General features: G+C 46.9%; 1 protein-coding gene across 1 annotated transcript in view; it reads left to right on the top strand.

Annotated features, from left to right (window-relative positions):
• The window catches only part of CHIC1 (cysteine rich hydrophobic domain 1), a 42,755-nt gene extending 20,013 nt beyond the window's left edge, over nt 1–22,742 (top strand). Inside the window, exons 5-8 of the mRNA XM_048514669.1 lie at nt 11,047–11,202; nt 14,167–14,223; nt 16,858–16,917; nt 18,502–22,742. Of these exons, the coding sequence (XP_048370626.1) occupies nt 11,047–11,202; nt 14,167–14,223; nt 16,858–16,917; nt 18,502–18,552 (324 nt within the window). The 3' untranslated portion in view covers nt 18,553–22,742. The remainder of the gene's footprint in view (nt 1–11,046; nt 11,203–14,166; nt 14,224–16,857; nt 16,918–18,501) is intronic.
• The last annotated feature ends 851 nt before the right edge of the window (nt 22,743–23,593 follow it).

Consider the following 23,593-nt stretch of genomic DNA (forward strand, 5'->3'; position numbering starts at 1 on the left):
GAACTCAGAAAGGGAGAATTCAGAACTTCTTGGCAGGGCTGATAAAAATGTAATGGAGATTACTGAGGCCCTTTCCGCACGGAGGCGGAAGGGCTTGGGTCGGCGTAATAAACACCGACCCACCGACGCTGGGACGACTGCGCCGCGGAACGCCGTCGCCTGGCTGACCCGCCTCTTCCCCGTCCTTCCCCACTCACCTCGTCGCCGTCGTCGCCCTGCTGGCCTCCATAGACCCACCCACGCTGCCTTCCGACCTCCAGGGGTCGGAGGACAGCGAGGGAGGGCCTTCGGAGGACAGCAGGGCGACGATGGCGACGAGGTGAGTGGGGAAGGACGGGGACAACAGTGCATTCCCAGCGGTGCTATTCGCACCGCGCCGCCGGGAATATGCTGTATTCCAAAAACCTCCCTCCAGGAGGGAGGTTTTTGGAGGCGGCCTGAGGCCACCTGGGGGAGGGGGAAGGGAGCCAGGTCGGCACTGCTGTGATTTGGCAGCACCGCCTGTGCGAACGGCTCCCTGGGGACGGCGTTTTTGCCGTCCCCAGGGCGTCATTATTGGCCCGTGCGGAAAGGTCCTAGGAGAGGAAATTTTAGTTCATGTTAATTTTGGTCCCCCTTTCTCACTGAGACTTGAAGTGAATTGCATAGTGTAAGTCAAATACTATCAACAAGATTGGGGGGGGGGGGGGGGGGAATCCAATAAACAGTGCAGTAGACATCTGGATCCAGTCAGAAATCTGAAACTTTGCTGAAGCAAGCCTGAGCTCAAAACCCAAGCATTTAAACATGACATTTTAACCAATGCAAAAATTACATAGAAGAAGCAGACTAATTGCAATAGAAAGTAGTATAATCCCTTTACTGGAGCATCTTTCTAAATTAGGTAGTTACAGTATGGTGCTACTACCTGTGTAAGAAAACACTCTAGAATAATTCATTTCTGCCTACCCTGTTTCCCCGAATATAAGACATCCCCAGAAAATAAGACGTAGTAGAGGTTTTGCTGAAGTGTGAAATATAAGGCATCCCCCGAAAGTAAGACGTAGCAAAGTTTTTGTTTGGAAGCATGCCTGACGAACAGAACACAGAAAAATAAGACATCCCCTGAAAATAAGACATGGCACATCTTTGGGAGCAAAAATTAATATAAGACACTGTCTTATATTCGGGGAAACGTGGTAGCTTGTGGAAGCTGAGAATGCGGGCGCCTTCCTCGCCTTGTTAAACAGGTCATTCCACGCCAGAGAGGGCATGTTTCTGGGCAGTTGTTGATTTTGCCCACTTGCAGGTTGGCACTTGAAGAAGGCCCAGCTCAGACTACCTACACTTCCAAGGCAGGGCATAGCGAGAGAGCCGGTCTTGTGGACAGGAGGGACCTTGGCCATGAAGGGCATTTCATTTCATTTCATTTCATGTCATATTTAATTTATATCCTGCCCTCCCCCGAAGGGCTCAGGGCGGCGAACAAAAAGAGCAACAGCAAAAAGCTATAACAATATAGAATAGCAAACATCAACAACTATAAATCAAAATATAGGAATTACAGTATCAAGCAATATAACATACAAAATAGCAAGATATATGAAGAAGAAAAGTTTGGATTTATATCCCCCCTTTCTCTCCTGCAGGAGGCTCAAAGGAGCTGACTATCTCCTTGCCCTTCCCCCCTCACCACAAACACCCTGTGAGGTAGGTGGGGCTGAGAGAGCTCCAAGAAGCTCTGACTAGCCCAAGGTCACCCAGCTGGCGTGTGTGGGAGTGCACAGGCTAATCTGAATTCCCCAGATAAGCCTCCACAGCTCAGGCGGCAGAGCTGGGAATCAAACCCGGTTCCTCCAGATTAGATACACAAGCTCTTAACCTCCTACGCCACTGAAATAATTAAATATCAGTAAAATACATAATAATTTTAAACATCATTCAAATACGATAGAATACAAACAACTCTGTAAATTTGAAACCGAAAACACAAAAATCAAATACTAGAAACACCTATAGATGGCGAACAACTTCCTTCCTCCAAACTAATTCCCTCCACACTTAACAGGTTAACAATAGCACTGATACAAAAGAAATATAATAACCCAGCCTAGAAGAAGAAGAAGAAGAGTTTGGATTTATATCCCCCCTTTCTCTCCTGCAGGAGACTCAAAGGGGCTTACAATCTCCTGGCCTTTCCCCCCTCACAACAAACACCCTGTGAGGCAGGTGGGGCTGAGAGAGCTCCGAAAAGCTGTGACTAGCCCAAGGTCACCCAGCTGGCGTGTGTGGGAGTGTACAGGCTAATCTGATTTCCCCAGATAAGCCTCCACAGCTCAAGCGGCAGAGCTGGGAATCAAACCCGGTTCCTCCAGATTAGATACACGAGCTCTTAACCTCCTACGCCACTGCTGCTCTTAACCTCCTAGCCACTAACACTAACCCACCCTCCTAACCTTACAAAGCTAAGCCTAATACAAAATCCAAATCTACTACTAACGCTGTCAACATGCTATATACAATTTCACCACTAACTCTAAACAATATTAACCAAGGGAAAACTCCCATCTGACTAACTACTCTAAACTAACTCTATCCCCTTGATTGGACACTTATATGGGTTAACTCCTCCCTTGACAACAAATAGCCAAGAGTTCTGCAGCTGCCACATAGTTCTTGTTCAGCAGTAGACTCGTCTAGTAGGTTTCCTATAGGGTGCCAGTCAAGGGACTCTGCCACTGACCCCCGCTGCCACCCTAGGGGGGGGTTGAAGGAGGCTGCTGCTGTAACCAGGTGTTAACTTGCAGCCGGGCTCGCTCTGTCTGAGTGGTCTCACCACCCGTGAATAGCCCCCACCTCCTCTGTCACCACCATATGTTTTAGCCAATACTTTGAATGGTGCCTGGTAACCTATTGGCAGCCAACAGAGCGACTGCAGAGTCGATGTTATGTGCATGATCCACCCAACTCCTGATAATAATTTTGCTTCCGTGTTCTGTATCAACTGGACATGTTAAGAACAGCAGAGCACTTTCTTGGGCTATAAGTCTCGTAACAATGATTTAGCATTAATAAATTACTCCTTTAATAAAAGTTCCTCATCTACTTCCTACAGGACGAGATAAGGAAGTCCTAAAATAACTGAGTGGACAGTTCTGTTGCAGGAAGTTGACAGCTAAAGTCATCCTATTTTTAAAAAATCCTCTATGCAAGCAGCAAGCTAGCACAGCAGGGAGAGCTGCAGATTAGAAGGTCTCTCCCTGATGTGTTGATTTTCCACTTGCAGGGGGACTCTGTTGTTAAGAGGAGGGGCTTTACAAAGGCTGCAAATTTCAGCAGACTTTGGTATCTGGACTCTATTGGGGTTGCCTGAAAAAGTGGGCTTTTTTCTGCTGAGTTCCAGAGTGTCTCAGAAGTCCTGGCCCCTTCCGCACATGCAGAATAATGTGTTTTCAAACCACTTTCACAACTGTTTGCAAGTGGATTTTGCTATTCCGCACAGCTTCAAAGAGCATTGAAAGCAGTTTGAAAGTGCATTATTCTGCATGTGCGGAATGAGCCCCTGATTTTTTCTTGAGGAAAGGCTCGTGCTGAGCTTTGGAGGCGCTCGCTGGAGAGAGAACAAATCGCCTTGGCAAAAGCATTTGTGGAGCTCTGTTCATCCGACAGGGGAGTCACCCACCTTCCCTCTTAAGCAGTATTATCTCCTTCCCGCTGGTCCTGTTGACCTTGCTTTGGGCGTGGAAGGAAAAGGCTCTGGGCTGATCCCGCAACACCTGGAAGAAGCCTCAAATTAGACTGGTCCAATGATGGGGATGGTTTCCACCTCCAGCAGCTGCCCAGCAGGTCATTCCGCTGCCCTGAGATACATGACAAATTGTTTTACAGAGGTCCTGGAGGCCTTCTGTGTTGGGCTGTTGCTAGGGCAAGATTGTGCAATGCCTGGAAAATGGAGGTGACTTGTAACAATCGGCCTCATCGGGCCTGCCACGGAATGAGCGAGAAGCCACTGCAGAACTTGCATTCTGCTGTTCTTGTGCTCAAGTTGACATGTAAATGCAGAGTCGAACTCTCTGGTTGAGAGAAATATCTTATTGTTAATGCAGAGCTGGAACTGTACATGGTTCCTTTAAGGCAGTGATGGCAAACCTTTTTGAGACCGAGTGCCCAAATTGCAACACAAAACCCACTTATTTATCGCAAAGTGCCAACACGGCAATTTAACCTGAATACTGAGGTTTTAGTTTAGAAAAAACGGTTGGCTTTGAGGCGCACATTACTCGTGAGTAAGCTTGGTGAAGCAACTGTGCAACGCTTCAAATGGGTGAATCACGACCCAAGGAGGGTTTACTCAGAAGCAAGCCCCATTGCCAGCAGCTGAGCTTACTCCCAGGTAAAGGATCGTGCCCAGGCTAGCCTAGATGTGTGTGTGTGGGGGGGTGATTTTCCACCCCCCCACATGATGAACTCTGTTCACATGTGCCCACAGAACGGGTTCTGAGTGCCATCTCTGGCACCCGTGCCATAGGTTCGCCACCACTGCTTTAAGCCATTCCACTAATAGTTAGCCACTGGTGATGTGGTTTTTACAGACATGTGCCTGTATAAAATAGTACATAGAACGAAGATTCCCCAAAACTTCTTTTTTCATTTTAAGTAAGCCTTGAGCTCAAGTTAAGCTGCTAACATAATAGTGGATTTCTTCAGTACTCCACTGATCTGGTATTGGTGGCATGCTCCTTTTTGTGCTAGGGAAAATGACTTAAAATGAGTGATAACTAACTTGTACTGTCTTATGGTACATTGTGGAAACTGAAGAATTAACATCGCTAAAGTCAGAAATACAGAAATACAGACAAGGAAACTTTTAATAATGCTTCAGTAAAGTTCTAAAAGAGTAATGACAAACTATTAAAAAGATTGAAGTCATATAATCATTAATTAAATTGTTCTAATAAAAAAGTGCTCAGGCTGTTACGGTTCTTTGCTTTTGTGGCATGTTTTTGTGAGTGCTGATAACGTGGCATGCTTTCCTGAGTGCCAGTGAGACAAAAATATTAGGCTGGACTCTTGGAAAGTTGCTCAGGGCTGGATTAGGATCTTTTGTTTACCTTTTCATAGCATGTAGCCAGTAAATCCATAAGTATATAAATAAGTGCATAACTCATATACATGTGTTGAAAAGATGCAAAATAGAACACAGATCTAATCAACAAGCCATAGCACACTTCTCCCCATTTTTAACATTATAATAATTTAAAAAATAAACACATGATCCATTTTAACTGGACCTTCCTTTCCTTCATAGCCTTGTTCATACTTTTCTCGTAATTGTTTCAAAATGCAGCTTGTGTCTAGAATTGGGGTACTCAGAAACGAGAGGCTTGTTCTTAGCGTTGGCTTTCTGTTGGAGAATGAAGTTGTGTACCTCATCCTGATATATGGCCTTAGATCCTCCCAATTCCCATTTTCCTCTCGCCTGGAGCCATCAAGGAGCCTCCCAGGAGAAAGCCCGGCTTCCGGCCCTGATTTTAAACCAAGCAGGGCTCCTCTGGGGAAATTGGTGTTTGGCAAAGTAGGGAAGTATAAGTCGTAAACCTTACCCTTGGTATTGTGATGCAGCGCAAGGTGTGATTGATAGGGCTGGGACCACAATGGCAGAAGCAGACAGAGCCGGGCCTGCTGGGCCTCGCTTGTTCTCTTCCGCTCTTGTATCCTGTTGTAAAATATTACGACCCTTCCCACCCCCCCACCCCCCACCCCCGCGTTCCTTTTATGGTGTGCCGGGCCTGGCAGAAACTCTCTTTAGAGTGTGCTCTGGGGTTGCTGCTGTTATGTTTCTTCCTTAGAGCCAGACAAATTCCAGTGCTGTTAAATGTAGTTGTACTGAAGACCACAATTCTTGTTTGCTTGTTCTTTGAGGTCCCTCACATTACCTTCCAGTCCCTGGGAAATGCTTCCAACTTAAAGGGCACCTCCTCCTGCATTCCTATGCTCCTGGGCTGCTTAGCTCTGGGCTCCATGTAATTGGCCAGTTTTTAATGCGGCCGCAGTGTCGGAGACTTCTGCTTTTGATATGGTTGCTCCTCTTTGTAAAATTGAGCGTGCTCCCCTGCATCTTGAGCAATGGGGTGCTTGTAAAGTTGCCATTGTTAGCGGCTGGATTCACGCAGACAGAATTAGGAATCCAGAGGTGATAGAGCGGGCTGCATAGAGATTGCTGGGCGGCATAAGAATCCATCTTGTCCAGCATTCCATCAGGGACCAATCAGATGCCAACAAACAGAACACGAAGGGAACGCCTTCTGAGAATGGGCCTTTCCTCTCAGCCAAAAGACCTGCCGTTGAAGTTGTGGGTTTTTTCAACAGGAAGTATCCGCTACTCCTTAAAGGGCATCTGTGGATCCAGACTGCGGGTTGAATCCAATCCAAATAATATTTAAATTATATTTAAATGATAATTTAAGTAATATTTTAAATTTAATTCCACTTTAAATGATATTTTTTTAAAAAAAGTACAGCTAAAAGAACCAATTTCAAAACACTCTCTGTGCTTAAGGAAAAAAATGATCCATCCTCCGATGACATGGGGCAGCCAGAAACTTTGGCCTTTGCGTGCTGACTTCCTTTTCGAGCAAGCAAGCAAGCGAGTGAGTGTGGCTCCCCCCTGCAGTCTCCAATGGAGGGCTCAGGCTACCAGCGGTGGCGAATCTTTGGCACTCCAGATGTCATGGACTACAATTCCCATCAGCCCCTTCCAGCATGGCCAATTGTTCATGGCCAAACCAATTGGCCATGCTGGAAGGGGCTGTTGGGAATTGTAGTCCATGACATCTGGAGTGCCAAAGGTTCGCCACCACGGGGATAGGCTGATCTTGTCAGGTCTGGAAAGCTAATCGAGGTCCACCCTGCTTAGTATTTGGATGGGAGACTCCAAGGAACTCCAGAGTTGCTACGGGGTGACTATAAGTCAGCAGAGTCCTGATGGGACATTCACATGCTGCCCCCCTGTTGCTTCTGCTTCATGTGTGTAGACACGTTGTTAGCATTGTTGTTAGCAAAGTCCCAGGAAGGTGAGTTAAAAGTTTTGCCGTTCGTGGATGATCAGATCGGTGCTGGACCTCAGATTCTCGCTATCCAAAAGTCTCTTGTTGAGGCAGGAGCTTGACCCACAGATATCCGTGGGGTGCTGTTTGTGGTGTCTGGCGTGAGTCATGCTATGTACACTTTCAGGAGAGCTCTGTTCCCCTGGATGGGTCTGAGAGTCTTTTTCAAATGCCAGTGTGCTTTCCCTGCTATTCCAGCGAGGGAGGGGGGCTGCTCTTGCAGGCTTCCTGGCCCCCTGCCCAGCTATTTCCCATTTGGGACTGGATTCTCTCCCCTGAGTTCCATTCATTGCCTTTGCGGCTCTGTGTGCTTCTGAGGGGGCAAGCTGCTCTGTGGGTGTTAAAAAAAATGAGATAGTTCCTTCGTTATCTTTCAAAGGCTTCCAGACAATCTGGCTCTTGGGTGATGAGGGTGAAAGGTGAAGGAGAGCCATGTCTGCTACCTGTTCCTTAGTGGAAGGGCGGCATAAAAATGAAACGGAGGCCTTTGGGGTTGCTGCAGACTGATTGTTTTCCTTTGGCATGAAAGTGCAGGGTGTTGAAATAAGTTTTTCTGGGGAGAACTGGTTTTCTGGTGCCGCTGAAGATGAGTTCGGCTGGGCCTGCCGGTGAGTTGTAGCTGTGCCACCAGTTCAGGGTGAGCCTTTAAGGTGCCCTGGGGGGTGCGGGTGGGGGTTGGTTTTTGTTTTGCAGTCATCATGCTGGCAGACACTCTGCTTCTTCACATGGTTGCCTCCCAGCTCTCTGGAAGACCAGCAGGCTCCTTCGAATATGGCCGCCGGCTCCAGGCTGGAAAATTCCTGGAGAGTTGGGAGGGTAGCCGGGGAAGGGTGATGCCGTCGAGCAGGAGTCTGCAAACTCAGCTCTCCAGATGTTCACGGACTACAATTCCCATCAGCCCCTGCCAACATGGCCAGTGCACAGCACTGATGGGAATTGTAGTCCATGAGCATCTGGAGTTTGCAGACACATAGAGTCTGCTGTCCAAATTGACATTTTTCTCCAGGGGAATCAGAGCAGGGGTGTCAAACTAATTTGTTAGGAGGGCTGATATGTGACTTGATCTGGCTGAGCTGGGGGGGTGGTGGCGGTGGCTGCCCCAGCTGCTGAGCCCACGGCAGTCTCACCAGCCTAGATTGGCTTGGGGGGGTGGGGGTGGGCAGGGCTCACCAGGTCAGATCGGGAGCAGGGCGGGGTGAGTGCCTGGCCTGCCGAGCCCACAGTGGGGTGCGATGGCTGCCTGCCCTGGTAAGCCCTCAGTGGGCTCACCAGGCCAGGTTGGGAGCAGGTTGCACGGACCGATGATCCTGCTGGGGGCTCGCCAGGCCAGATCGGCCATGCGGGGAGGGTTGCCTCAGCTGGCTCGTAGGCCCAGTCAGCCCTCTGAAGGACCACAAGATAGAAAACAGTGTGCCAAGCACAATGCAATGGAACCGAACAACTCAAAAATTCAAAATTGGCACACTGACCTAGACTTGTATGTAGACATCATTTACAATAATTCAAAGCAACATTTACTCAAAGTTATTTTTTCATTGTTATTGCACACATGTAAATCCACTTACACTAGTGCTAACCTTATTCTAATATACTATAATGAGAAAATTAAAGTGCATAATATATATAAAGTGCCAGTGTCAATAAATCATATCAAAATACAATTTCATCATTTTGTTCAAGATATAATGACAAAGGTCCATATGAGACTTCAAACTAATGAGTTCCACAAATTTCTTGATGTGTCCATATTTTGTATGGTTTCAAAATGGAACTACACAAATCTTCACCAACTGTATTGACAAACAATCATTCCCAAATTGAACTTCACAACAGAGCTGACATCTCCTGTACCTTGAGTCCATTCATAGATGGTACATGGAAAAATTTCTCATTTTTCTTTGAATTGCTTTGAATTATTGTAAATGATGTCTACATACAAATCCAGGTCAGTGTGCCAATTTTGAATTTTCGAGTTGTTCGGTTCTATTGCAACCCTCTGAAGGAGCCAGCTGCAGCTCCTGGGCTGCATGTTGGACCCCCGGCTCTAGAGCCTGGAGACCTCCAGGTCCCACCTGGTAGTTGGTCGCCCAATCTTAGGAGGGTCACAAGTGGCTTCGTTTTCTTTCCATCTTTGTGGCTGGGATTTTTCCTTGTGAGGTTCAGAACTGAAGGAAGGATGCTGACCTCTGTGGGCCACTTGGATCCACGGTGCTGAGGGCCGGCAGACGGGCCGCTCATCCTGCCCCAGAAGGCCTCAGACTTCTCCCATCATTCTAAAGTTTCGTAGCCTTTGGATTCTGTGCGCTCTTAAAATAGATTCCTTACTAAATGGCCGGCCATCGGATGCTGAATGCAACGCTTCAAGTTGGCCTGTAGGTTATATGTTAATATACGCTAATATGCAAATCGCGGTTTAAAAAACCCCGATAAAATAGGCAAGTACAAAACTATTTAAATGTGAAATACTCCATACCTCTGATACTCCTGGGGTATTTTAGAAGGTGTTTATAAGGAGCTCACTGTTATTTATTGCATTTTATGGAAATTTAATTAATTTATAGTATTAGTAATTTATAGTATTATAGTAATTTATAGTATTAATTAGTATATACAATTTATAGATCTTGGGGAAGGCTATACCTTTTAGTAAATAGGCTATGAATAACGAATATCTTAATCCTGTCTTTTAAGTGTAGTTTTACTGTACCTGTTCACAATCCCGTGTACAATGGAATGGACAAAATTTTTTAATCTACGTTATTTTTATAAATGAAGTGTAATTTTAGAATGTAAAACTACTCATAGACGCCATGTACAACTCTTTTAAATTTAGTGATGGTCTATACTCACGCTTTTGTATCTTATGCCAGTAAAGGTCTATTGTATTGTATTGTATTGTATTGTATTGTATTGTATTGTAAAAAAAACCCGAATGAAATCCCCCAAGAGGGCTGTCAGTATTTCAAATGCCAAGTGACCCTTGGCATTTTGAAATTGACAAACCACAGGAAAGAAATAGGGAAGACAAAATGTTCCCCAAAGAATTCTGTAGTCAGGATAATAACCCCCTTGCTCTGTGTCAAAAAAATAATTCATCTACCCACCCAGGAAATACCAGGAGCCTTCCCACTTGGTAGAGACGACAACTTAAGACAGAACAATATTATACCATGTCCACACTTAGCGCTGATGATCTGATTTAGATGATCAGGTGATAAGAGGTTTATGTTTTTATTGTTTATTTTTGGTCCACCTTTCCCATTGAGACTCTAGGCCAGGGGTCTGCAACCTGCGGCTCTCCAGATGTTCATGAACTTCAATTCCCATCAGCCCTGCCAGCATGGAATTGTAGTTCATGAACATCTGGAGAGCCTCAGGTTGCAGACCACTGCTCTAGGCAGACTACAGAAAGTAAATCAGGCCAATCAAGAGAATGGTGTCTCTAATAAGCAATGTAATAGGACTAGGAATTGCAGGATCTGGAAATGGAGCTGTCCTCTGGACAAAGCATGAGTGTAAAATGTGACATGTTAACTATGCAGAATTCGATATCACATCAGCAGAAACACGGTGCATTTTCCTGGGCCAGTCTGTTATGATGTAGCCCTGTTTCCTGTGCAAAAAGGAAGTCTCTGATTTGTCTGTCTCTTTTTAAAACCCAGAACTGTGCTAAATGACCCCTGGAACATTGTGCTTTTGTTCAGGGTTCCCTGTAAGCTGCCCAGACACTGTATTGGTGCTGTGCAGATCTGGCGGGTCCAGCAGGGGGAGCTCTTGCAGCGCTCTATCAGGTGGCTCAGTGCAGCTCAGTGATAGGGAACTTCCGTGCAGTTCCCTACCACCATTGGAGGGACTATTGCTTTTGTTTTATTCGAAACAGGAGTTCTTTGCTCTTGATACTATTTAGTTGTGTTTAAATCCCAACGTGAATTCACATGCCCCCCCTTTTTTTCCTTTGCAGGTTGCCCCTGAAGAATTCAAGACCAGCATCAGTCGTGTGAACGGGTGCTTGAAGAAGAATCTCCCCGTCAGTGTAAAATGGCTTCTCTGTGGCTGTTTGTGCTGCTGCTGTACGCTGGGGTGCAGCTTGTGGCCAGTTGTGTGTCTGAACAAAAGAGTAAGTACACAGATCAAGGCAGTGGTTTTATCCAGAGTGGCCCGCAGCTGACCAGCCGCCTTCATTTCCAAACCGTTCAAGGAATGCAGCATTTCTCTGATTGGGTGCCACGATAAGTAAAAATCCACTGGACGCTCCTGTGAGCCCGCAGTGCCCATCTTGAGAGGAGTCACGCTGCATTTCTCAGTGATTCACTAGGTTGCGTCTGACCTGCGTGTCTACTGGTGAAAAGGGGGGGAAAGGGAATGGGGGAAAGAGACTGGGAAAATGCGCTGGATCCAACCCAGCTGGCTTTTCTTGCTGCTTTCCCGTGAGCCTGCGGGGGGGAGGGGGGGCAGTTCTTCCGGCCTGAGTGTGACTGACTGGGTTGAGCTACATTTTCCCCCACCGTCCTTTATTTCAGAAGCGCAGTTGTTTAAGAGGAAAGATACTTTGAGGAAGTCCCGAAGTTCCTTCATGTTTAGTAAAAGAGGGTTTAATAAGACCTAACTATATGACTGGCTTATCCCAGGTCAGGATGACAGATGTAGAATAGGGATGCTGTGGAGTGGATCCAACCGCACCCAACTGTTTCACCAAGCAAAGGCTGTTTATTAAAATATTTATACCCCACCTTTAGTTTTGACTCAGATGTGAAGCCTTCCTGCTCTAATGAACCTTCCAACTTAAGTGGCCTTCCATGAAGGAAGAGCCCGTTAAGATGGAGGAAGTCTCCTTAGACTGGAAAAGGGGCACTCAAAGGGCAACTGGATCCATCCCATGAGCCAATAAACATGAGTGCAGGACAGTTGAAAGACAGTTTGGGGGCGGGAGGAGGGGACTTTGCATCGATCCTGCCCTCCAAAATGAGTCTGCCCTGTGCTGTTTCCCCCAGTGGTGTAATGGTTAAGAGCAGGTGCATTCTCATCTGGAGGAACCGGGTTTGATTCCCAGCTCTGCCACTTGAGCTGTGGAGGCTTATCTGGGGAATTCAGATTAGCCTGTACACTCCCACACACACCAGCTGGGTGACCTTGGGCTAGTCACAGCTTCTTGGAGCTCTCTCAGCCCCACCCACCTCACAGGGTGTTTGTTGTGAGGGGGGAAGGGCAAGGAGATTGTCAGCCTCTTTGAGTCTCCTGCAGGAGAGAAAGGGGGGATATAAATCCAAAACTCTTCTTAGACTGGAAAAGGGGCACTCAAAGGGCAACTGGATCCATCCCTGGCCTGTTCTGCATGAGCCAATCAACATGAGTGCAGGACAGTTGAAAAACAGTTTGGGGGCGGGGGGGAGGGGACTTTGCATCGATCCTGCCCTCCAAAATGAGTCTGCCCTGTGCTGTTTCCCCCAAACCAGTTTTTTTTTTGAGAATCACACTACTAGTGAATTTTTTTCAAAAATCCCGGGTCGCAGCTGCTTGCAAGCAGACAGCTGGACAGGAGGCACTTTATTCGCCCCCGTTTTCCTTTTTAAAAATTTTACATCTTACATCTGCATAGCTACGCAGATGCAGATAGTCGTATCGTGAGATGTCAAGCATGGCTGTGGGGGTTCCTTTGTTCGTGCCTGCGTAGCTATGCACCGGTGGGAAGTAAATAAAAAAGAGAGAGATGCGTCTCCATGTGAAGACACGACAGCAACCCGGATTGTTTCTGTGGGCTCCAATCGCTGCCTGCACGGATGCATGTGAACGTGAAAACAGGAAAACGGGTTACTGTATGCCAACTGCAACCCATTATACATTTGCTGTGCGGAAGGGGCCCCTGTGTTTTCAAAGCTCGCTCAGTCTCAGAGGGGCTTATATACACACCCAGTGCCATTTTCTCAACCTGAAACTCTCAAGCAATTGCTGTTTCCCCCTTTAATGTATAACTTATAAATAACAAGTTTCACCAGCTGGCAAAATAGCTTCCTGTGACCATTTCACGGGTTGGGGGGGGGGGGTGTAAACTTTCTCCCAGCATGCCATGCTCCTGATCTGAATCAAACCCACATGCTTTTTAGAAGCGCAGAACTCCTGGACCACATCTCCTGACGTGGCCTAGGGACAGACCCAGGAAGGGTGAACAGCGTCATTTAACCCTGAGTTTGCCAAACACTCCCCAGTACATATGTGTAAAATAATTGCTTGCCCATGGAGAACACTGCCCGTTGCACCTCTGCATGAGCTTCAGCCCCGAGTTGGCCCTCTTCACAGGGAGAGGTCTAGTGAAAATATACCTGTGTGGCCTGCAAGATCCCATTAAGACTTGTGTAGAAATACATTGGAGGAGGCAGGAGATGCTCTGTCATTCAAGTAATTGCATACATAAAAAAAATGGGGGGGGGGGGAAGATAGCTCCAACTTTTAAACTGGAAAACAAACGTCTCGCCTATTTGACATTTTCAGAACGCTGAGCCCATGTGTTACAAAGCTGTATGAACACCCACCTCCAACTTTTTTAATCACTGCCGTGTTCTTTGCCCCTTGGCCAAAGGGAATTCTGGTCCAGACATTTGGTGCCTAGCTGGGCCTCGTCTGTTCTTTTAGAAGCTCTCAAATACAGATGGTCCTTGGGACACCTATTGCAGCTTTCATGTAGGGAGCAGGATAGAACTCGACCTCTTCTTTAGCACCCTCTGGGCCAGCAGGGTTGAAAGGAGCATGCCAGCTTACCCTCTCTCCAGGTAGGAAATGGGAGATGGCCCCTGGACATTGTGGTCTCCCGTAACAAGAGACACCCCTGGAGGGTTTGGTATCACTAGTGCTAAACAACAGTATCTACCCCAAGTGGTAGGATTTTGTTCCTGAGTTGGGGGAGAAAGCGGCATACCTCCCATTCTCTTGCACCGTGTTTCATGTTTCAGACTCCCCTAGAGTAGAGCAGAGCAAGGCAGGAAGAGTTGCTCTGTGCAAAACCATATTGCCTCTGCCTGAGTCATGGGACCTTGTTAAGAAAGTGAACCGAACCACACCCTAACATGCTCCTGGCTTCTTTTTCTAGACTAGAAGATCAATTCAGAAGTTGTTAGAATGGGAAAATAACAGATTATATCATAAGGTAAGCAAAGGAGGGGCTTTATGGATCTTTTTTTTAAGCTGTAGGTCGAATGCTGTTATTTTAAATCAGTTGTGTGTGGCTTACTGGGGATACGTTGCTGAACCGTAGTTTCAGAGGAGGTTCGTGTTGGTCTGCAGTAAAAGAGCGAGATTTTAGTCCAGTAGCACCCGAGAGACTAAGGAGTCCAGCAGCACCCCCTGTGTCGGCCTGGGGTCAGTCCCGGGGTCATTCCTTCCCTCCTACCCTTCATGGGCAACCTTTGGTCTGTTCTGGGACCTGATCTTTGGGCTGTGTGATGACCTGGGCCCTTTGTGGGTGGGCCACAGGCTGTTGGCCCTCTGGGGTCATCCCCTCAGAGCCTCAACTGGGGAAGAGCCCAGCCTGACTCTTGATGCTCCCCACTTGCTCTTGGTCTCCCCCTCTGTTAATGCCGCACTTCTTTCTCTCTCTCCCCTCTCTCCTCTCTCTCTTCTCCCTCTCTCTCTCTCCTCTCCCTCTCTCTCATATCTCTCCTCTCCCTTTCTCTCTCCTCCCTCTCTCCTCCCTCTCTCTCCTCCCCCTCTTTCTCCTCTCTCCTCTCTCCTCTCCCTCCTCTCCTCCCTCTCTCCTCTCTCCTTTCCCTCTCTCCTCCCTCTCTCTCCTCCCTCTCTCCTCCCTCTCTCTCCTCTCCCTCTCTCTCCCTCTCTCTCTCTTCTCTCTCTCTCTCCTCTCTCTCTCCTCTTTGCCTCCAATTTCCCCCACCCCCCACCCTTGGCCTTGATTGGCTCTCAGGCTGTCTGTCTGATTTTTCCACTCAAAAGCCCACCTAGCCAGGGACTGGGGCGGGGCCAGGCTCTTCTGTGGCATTTTGCCAATTGTCCTCCTGGCTGGCCTCCCTGGACTGTCCTGATCACTCCCTTTGGCCCCCGACTCCCCCCCCCCCCGCATCCAGGCTGCGGCCTGGCCTGGCAGGGCCCTCTTGCTGCTTGCCGGTGCTGTGGCTGGGTCCCCATCCACCTGGCGCCACCCCGGGATGATGTCTCCCACCCACCCCTGCCTCCCTCCTCAGCAGAGCCTTGGCTGGGATGCTGCCCTGAGCCTGGGGGAGTTGTGTCCACTCCCCCCGAGGTGAATGATGGCCAGGCGGGGAAGTCTGGGCTGGCTGGCAGTGCTGGCTCCAGGCAGAGATCAACAAGATCTTCAGGGTATAAGATTTAACTCTTGAAAGCACATATCCCCCAGATCTCATTGGGCCTCCAGGTGCTATTGGACCCATATCTACCTGATCGCTAGACCAGACATTCTTCTTTGTGGCCTGCAACATCACATTAAGATCCTCAAAACCACATCTTGGATGGCACGCCCCCCCCCCCCCCCGCCCCGTCCCCCCGCCCCCCAGTTTAATTCTGCTGGTTCTGCAGCCAGCCTGCTGTAGTGGTTAAGAGTGATGGACTCTAATCTGGAGAGCCAAGGTTTGATTCCCCTCTCCTCTACACGAGTGGCAGACTTTTATCTGGTGAAGTGAGTTTGTTTCCCTGCTCCTTCGCATCAAGCCTGCTGGGTGACCTTGAGGTAGTCACAGTTCTCTCTGAACTCTCTCAGACCCACCTGCCTCATAGTTTGTCTGATGCGGGGAGGGGAAGGGAAAGGAGTTTGTAAACTGCTTGGGGCTCCTTACTGGAGAGAAAGGACGGGTAGACATCCAAACTCATCCTCTCCTTCTGGGAAGGAGTCTAATAGCAGAGCAGCTGTTGTTGGTATCTAGAAAATGCCTATTTACTCATCCCTTTCAGGTCATCCAAGCTTGCTGAAAGCATGCAGCTGGTTGAAAAGAAACCTTGCTTGTAAAACCACGTGCAAATAAACTGCGTAGATCGCCTGCAGGCTGCTAGTTTCCAAGAAGTTTCCCTCGTGGGCCCTGAACGCTGGAAACGACACCTGCTCCTGCAGTAGCCAGAGGAGTCGGCACATCATGGGAAAGCAGGGCAGGCTGGAGGTTGCTCTGTGGCTGAATTCACAGCTCGTTTACATTCAGTAGAGGGCGGTACTAGCAGGGCATAGTGCCATGGTGGCGAACCTTTGGCACGCCAGATGTTATGAACTACAATTCCCATCAGCCCCTGCCAATTGGCCATGCTGGCAGGGGCTGATGGGAATTGTAATCCATGACATCTGGAGTGCCAAAGGTTCGCCACCACCGGCATAGTGGCTGAGAGTAGTGGATTCTAATGTGGAGAACCGGGTTTGATTCCCTGTTCCTCCCCATGAATCCTGCTGGGTTATCTCGGGCCAGTCACAGTTCTCTCAGAACTCCCTCAGCCCCACCTGCCTCACAAGGTGCCTGTTCTGGGGAAGGGAAGGGAAAGAAGTCTGCTGAGAGACTCCTTAAAAGATAGAGAAGAGAAGGGTATAAGAACCTCCCCTCCTCCTAGCACGGTGTGTGTCATGTGGTGCTAAGCTACCCCTGCAAGGAAGGTGTTTAATGCACGAAGCTAGAGCCGTGCAGCCCCTGGGCCATCCGGAAGGGCTTCAGTGTCTCCAGAATAGCTGCTGACAAAGGAAATGGACTCCTGGAAGAGTAGTTGAAACAAATGGTAACATTAAAGTTATGCTGCCCATATTGATTGCTGTCCAATGCTGTCAATTATTTCCCAGCTTGGGTTGCACTGGAAGTTGAGCAAACGGAAATGTGAAACCAGCAATATGATGGAATATGTAAGTATTTCTTGTTTTTCAGTCTTTGGTTACAAAAAAACATTTTTCTCTCCGTTGGACTGATTGGCCATTTTATGTTATTTACTACCGGTAGCAATAAGAGCTCAAAAGGCTGCATTTTTCTACACACTTTCTTGGGAGTCAGTCCAATGAAATCAGTGGGGCTTACATACAGCCTGGTGGAACACTCTCCCTGGTGACTTCCAGGCCCTGCGGAGTCTGTTTCAGTTCCGCAGGGTCTGTAAAACAGAGATGTTCCGCCGGGCCAGCCGGGCATCCCTTTTTCTAAATTCATTTCTGGTCCTCGTCTGGATACGGCGTGTGCATCCATTTTTATGTCCCCAGGTAGTTTTTTCATGCCATCTTTTGTGATCTGTTTTTAAAGCTTATAATATTTATGTTTTTATATTACTTATTGTATTGTTTTACGTGCTTTTATTTGTAAGCCACCCCGAGTCCTTTGGGAGATTGGCGGGGTATAAATGCACTGAATAAATGAATAAATAAAAGTGGAGAAGCTGTCCAAGGGAATACAGTGGATAGATTTCTCATCTCAAAGGCGAGTCACCCTCGGGCGGATTCCACAGGGGCCAAAAACAGCGGTGTGGAAACCCTTTTATGCTGCTTTAAACCATTTTTGCCGTTTTCACGCTGCTGTTTTTGGCCTCTGTGGAACCCGCCTCAGTTTTACCTCTTGTTATGGTGGGCTTCAGTGATGATTGACTTCCCTGCTGTTACATGGATTGGTTATGTAATGTTGGAGGCTCACCTCGAAAGGGAATTTTTCATTTCTTTCATGGAAGCAAAGCTTTTGGCTAGCTAGGCAAAGAAGCAGCTGATCCTGAAGTATTCATCTGCCCAACAACCCAAGCCTTTATTGGCATATAAAACAGGACAACATTTTAAAACAAAACAAGGTTAAGAAATGCAGTTAAAACTACTAATTTCCAGTATAAAATTTGCCGCAGTTTCACAAAAGAGCACATCAGAGCAGTTCAGGAGATTGGGTATCTTATAACACTCATGCCACTGAGAACATTGCAAGAAAATGGAATTCGTGTATTTCATGCGTATCTTATTGTATTTAGGGCATAGAAACAAAGAATGGTCAAGTGTTTCAACTGTAGTCATATCATATGAACAAACTCTTTTAGAACGTTCCATATTCTTAAATCTTCCCTCCAGCAGAGCTGATGGCAGCACATGACATCTTGCAGTAGCCAAGGCTCTCCTCTGGGTGGGATTAATCAGCAGACGAAGATATGCTGCCATAATTCCACGCTCGCATGGGATTAATAATGTAGTCGGAGAACAGGTTGTCTTGGCAGGGTATTCATCTGCCCTGAGACATTGGGGCCACTTGGTCGTCCCCTTATGACATCATTGTCCCCTTATGACGCTGTCTTTGAGGGTTCAGGGAAAGAGAGCCTACATGATGCGGAGTGGAGAAAAAAATCTAAATGCCTTCTCAGGCATATTTCGTCCTGACATAAAATCCAACAGCGTGCCCAATGTTCCCAGCTTCAAATAGATGACTGTGCCCGTTAACGTATCTTTTTGTTTTGCTTTTGTTTCCTTCTGTAGGTGATACTAATAGAATTCTTACCAAAATATCCCATATTTCGGCCCGACTGAGGAGCAGCGTTACCTTTCATGTTACCTGTCATTTCCTACCTGTAGTGCCTTGTAGGGGATGTTGGAGAGAAGATGGTCTGCTTTGCCGTGGTTCTTTTCAAAAATATGTTCTTAGGCAGAATATCTTCTTTGCTATGTTTATTTTCTTTTGTTTTAAGAAGAAAACAATTTGCACATTTTTATGTTCCATAATGAAGCTTGTACATGCACTCTGGGTTTTTTTTAATATAATAGTAATTGATAAAAAATTGCCACTAACAATATAATCTCAGTGCTGCTTGAAAGCCTGGCTCTGAGCACGCGGCCTTATTAGTTTCCCACTCTGACTCAGCGGCACCGTGTTGTGTTACTGGTTCCAGCATCACACTCCTCCTTCCAATTCTCAGCGGAAACAGTCAAGGTCAGCTTACAATACTCGGTAATTCTTTTATGATAATCTTCTTGCATAAGACTTGCAATAGAACTGGACTGGTCATTTTCTAGATGTGCAAAATGGCTTGGTTTTCACAGGGGTGGGCAGCGGGAATATCAGTTGCTTTACACAGCAGGGTTGTAAATATTGAGTCATTGCGTAATGCAGAATGGGGGTATGATGCCAAGGTTTACAAAATGTAATATAGCGCCTTTTATTTTGCCAACTGTTACGCATAGGTGTGTTTGTTTTTGAACGAATGACGTCTGTGATCCTCTTTTCGATTGTACGAGCCCATCCACGTGCCATGAAGTGGCAAAAGCCATAATGGGTTGGATTTCGCTTAGCGAATGAATGAGAAAACTGCATCCCACATCTGTGACCACAAGATCTGAAAGCCTCACTTTAAATATTTATGTATGTGGGATTCAAAGAAAAGCGAACTGAGGGACGGGGGCCTGCATTTCTCATCAAACTGTTTTTGCAAATCTGAGGGCTTTCTAATGCAGTTTGAGATCTGGCAGGGGGGCGGGGGGCGAAGGGTCTGTTCTTCAAGCAGGAAAGAATTACAAATCCCAGTGGGGGTGCTTTGGATCATTGCCATAGACTAAAAAAGTTTTTTTTAAAAAAAACTTTAGAAGCAAGCAATTTTAAATCATTTGCCTGAATGGTTATGATTTCATGGTAATTACTGAGGCCGTTCCCCACGATTCTATTCCTTAAAGGTGCAAAGGTATTGCACCCAAATCTGAGTGGAGTGTCCTACCAAAATGGCGTGGCAGATTTCAAAAGCGACCAAGGAACTGTTTTCCGTATCGTTCTGTCCCTGTAGTCCTGGGCGGAGCGGTGTCCTTGAAGGCCTGCTTGATCGATTCTTTTCAGAGGATTGATTTTGGAAACTGTGCCAGAAGAGGCTCTCGCTTGGGCACAGGCCGCAGCCGGCTGAATCATACTGAGCAAGTCAGGCCACTTCCATCCAAGGAGCCTCTGACTTCAAGTGCGGGGCGGTGACGGAGAACCGGGCAGCCCAAAAACTCCTTTGCAATATCTTCTGCTGCAGTATAGTGGGGACCAGAAAGTGGGCTGTTGTGATCCTGGCCAGCAGAGGGCGCACCAAAGTGCCAAGAAAGGTCTGAACTGTGTAGCATTGCCCCACGATGCAGGGGAACCAAGAAACTGTTGCTCGCTGGGAGCTTTGGGTGGGCATCAAAGTGCCTGTGGCCATGGACGTCCTTGGAGGGTTCTTTAAACAGATGTGAGTGAAAAAAGTCTGTAATTTCAACAGAACGGCCAGCCTTCAAATTGGAGTCTCCCAGTATTAGCGTTCGCAGATGAACTTCCTGGCCCGGAGGGGCAAATCCCCGATGGCAGACGACTGCCCAGTTGGCTTTTTAAAAATGGAATGTCAAGTATTAAAACTGATAATATGACCTTTGTAAAGTCTGGGCTGCTCTCTCTGCTCATTCAAACTTTTTTTTTTATAGAACGTGGCCATTTGTGTGGCATTTTATGCTCTGTTAAAATGTCCCCAGTATTATACAGAGGAGGGCTGGAAAAGTGAAAATTCTTACCAAGTCTACTACATTGCGCAAAATAGAACAGAATGGGTCCCCCCCCATCATTATCAGTGGTGTTGAGATAGTTATATATTGCCAATGGTGATTAAATATCATTTCTTCACCTCCTGATTTCTTGATGCTGCTGGAATGATCCCTTCCAAATAGCACATGAGACCAACACAGTCCCCTGGGAGAGGGACTCTCTTGAATAGTCATTGGTGAGAAGGACACGCAGGTGTTTGATTCCCCTCTGTCCACTTGTATTTTTAGCTATAATTTGCAGTGTTGAGATGGTGCCGCCCTCTGGTCTTGGTAGGACATTGTTCTGTGCTACATTTCAAATAATTGCACCACTGTTGAGCCAGCCTGAACATGAGCCGGCTTTCCTCATTTGGGCGCTGTGTCTTAATTGAAGGCCAGGCGCACCTTCAAAAACCAGACGGCAATCTGAACCCTAATTTTAAAAAGGAATAAGAGGTTAAAGAACGGATAGGTCTTGTGACTTCTTTAAAAACTCCACTGGTATAAAAATGTTGTTCATCCTACCAAAGCGTGCAAGTGCCAGATTCAAGACAGATTCAAGACAGTGTGGCTACGGGAAATAGCTTGTTGCCCAATGAGATGGGCAGTGTTTCCCAGACCAATTTGTGTCTTGGCTAGTATACAAGGATAACATGTAAGGCTTGTTTATGCAGTATGACACCTCCTTCCCCCCAAGACCCCCGTGATTCATCAGCAATGGGAAACCCTTCATTTCCTTGGGCGTTGCAAGGAAAATAGGGTATGGCGATAGTGCATCTCTGCTATGCTTGTGGTGTATCTAACTGCATAGAAAGTAGCTAAGATCCAAAAGACTCCTGCCAGTACAGTTTATGACCTGGTTACCTGTCTCTTAATATCTCGGAATAAGTTTTCCAGAATACAGCAGGTTGCCGGCAGGCTAAAGGCAAATGGTTTTCCCTGTTTCGAGCAGGCGCATCTCAAAATCATGTGCCCCCCGGATTTGCTAGATGTGCGCCACTTTTCTCTTGTTTCCCCTGTGATGCTGCAAGAGCTCCTGAGCCTCACCTCTTGGATTTCTCCTTGCTCTGTTGCCCGCCCCCCCCGCCCCGCTGACAAGTATGTGTTCTTTTTCATAGATAGCCTCACTTTGTCGAGTAGATCTACAGAAACACACCTAGTTAACAGAGGAAGAAGTGCCTTGTGTTGTTCCAGCTAGAAAATAGCACAGTGAGCTGGAGACCTGACCCTTGGCCGTCTATCTCTTTGGCAGAGCGGGAAGCCCAAGCCGTTTTTTAAATGTAGATTCCCTACAAGGCTTGGAGCATTTTTAGGCATTCCACAGCATGTCTTAGCTGTCAAGCCTTGGCAGAAGCAGACTTACGGGCTGTACCACTATAGTCTGCAGGTGGGGGTGTTGTATGAATGCTCAACAGTAAAAAAAAAAAAATTCCCTGCATGTGGTAATATGCACATGGGCAGGCATATTTTTTCCTGCTATGCTATTTTACTATATGCAGGACTTTTTGGCAAATACGCGTCACAGTAGAACGGCAGTCTGCCCCCCACCCCCTGAAGTGGTACTGTGCAGAAGCATACCATCTTGTTCTCTCTGATGTGGTTGGGGGTTAGGTTTTGTGCAGAGGTGGGAGACAGGGCGATGGTGAGGCCAGCCTCAACTGGAAACAGCACTCTGCCCATGCTCTGATCGTCCTTCCCAACACGGACCGTCAGCATGTCAAACTACTGTGAAGGGGGCTGCTTTGTTTCTTCTTTCTCTCCCCCCTCCACCTCCAGTCTAGTCAATGTGCTGCGCTGTCATACAAGCAGCAGTGTATGTTCTCACGCAGAAGCGACATGAACCTCCATATGCCAAACTGTGACTATTGCATCTTCGTGTCCTGACATTGACCTATCCCCTTAACCTGAAAACACTGCATTGAGCAATAAGGGGCAGGGGGGTGGAAACTGTGATGATATTCCGTGTACAACCATCTTAGTCAACAGTGTTGCATATAATACGTTCCTGTTTGTGCAACTTTTGTGCAGTTTTTATGCTTACGGTTAAAACATTCTTTGTAACTCATCACGTCTCCTGGTTTAAACTGTACGCATTTTTAATTGTCTTTAACACTTCTGTTCTGTTTACAAAGTCAATAGCCACTTTTTCAATAGACCTCATGCCTTGAAGTTTTTGAAATAAAAAAAAATCTAAATAAGTTTTGAGTCTACAGCTTCATGCATTGACTGACCCTTTATCCAACATGGGGATGTGTTAGGCCAGTGGTGGTGAACCTTTGGCACTCCAGATGTTATGGACTACAATTCCCATCAGCCCCTGTCAGCATGGCCAATTGACCATGATGGCAGGGGCTGATGGGAATTGTAGTCCATAACATCTGGAGTGCCAAAGGTTCGACACCACGGTGTTAGGCCTTTTTGTGCAGAAATTGCTTTTAGGAAGCAGTTTGGCAGTCAATTATATTAAAGAAGAACACATCTGTATTGTTACATTGGGCTGCTTGATGTGCTCAAGGATCTGGAGGCTGTGTTCAGGTATCTTGTCGCTGTCCAATGAAATGTAGGGGCACGGAAGTGATGTACTCTGGCCGGCTGTGTCGGGTAGCAGTGTTCAACTGATTAGATCCAGCTCCCAGTCAATGTTTTTTGTGTTAGATGTTTGAATTCAAGGTGCCTTTCTGCCAGAACAGCAGCAATAAATCATTGGCCCTTTCTGCACAAACTTTTAAAAACTTTTTGAGACAGGAAATAAAATGTTCCGCATTGCTTTACCCAAAATGTTTTATTTGTAGCCTCAAAACGTTTTCAGTAAATCCCCTTTAAAAACTATTTTTTAGACTGAAATGTTTTCAAAAACAGCTTCACTTGCTATGTAATCGCTTTAAAATGTCTTCCTCGCCTCTCAGCTGCCCCTGAACTTCCCCCCCCGGCACCATTTTCTAGGGTCACTCTCCATTCCTATTTATTAGATCATTTCTGTGAATTTTTAAATGGAGGGGTAATGTTCTTTGTTGCATTGAGTATAGGCGGCGCTGAGAATCTCAGCACG

The sequence above is a fragment of the Sphaerodactylus townsendi genome, linkage group LG13 (assembly GCF_021028975.2).
Source record: "Sphaerodactylus townsendi isolate TG3544 linkage group LG13, MPM_Stown_v2.3, whole genome shotgun sequence".
Classification (NCBI taxonomy): Eukaryota; Metazoa; Chordata; class Lepidosauria; order Squamata; family Sphaerodactylidae; genus Sphaerodactylus; species Sphaerodactylus townsendi.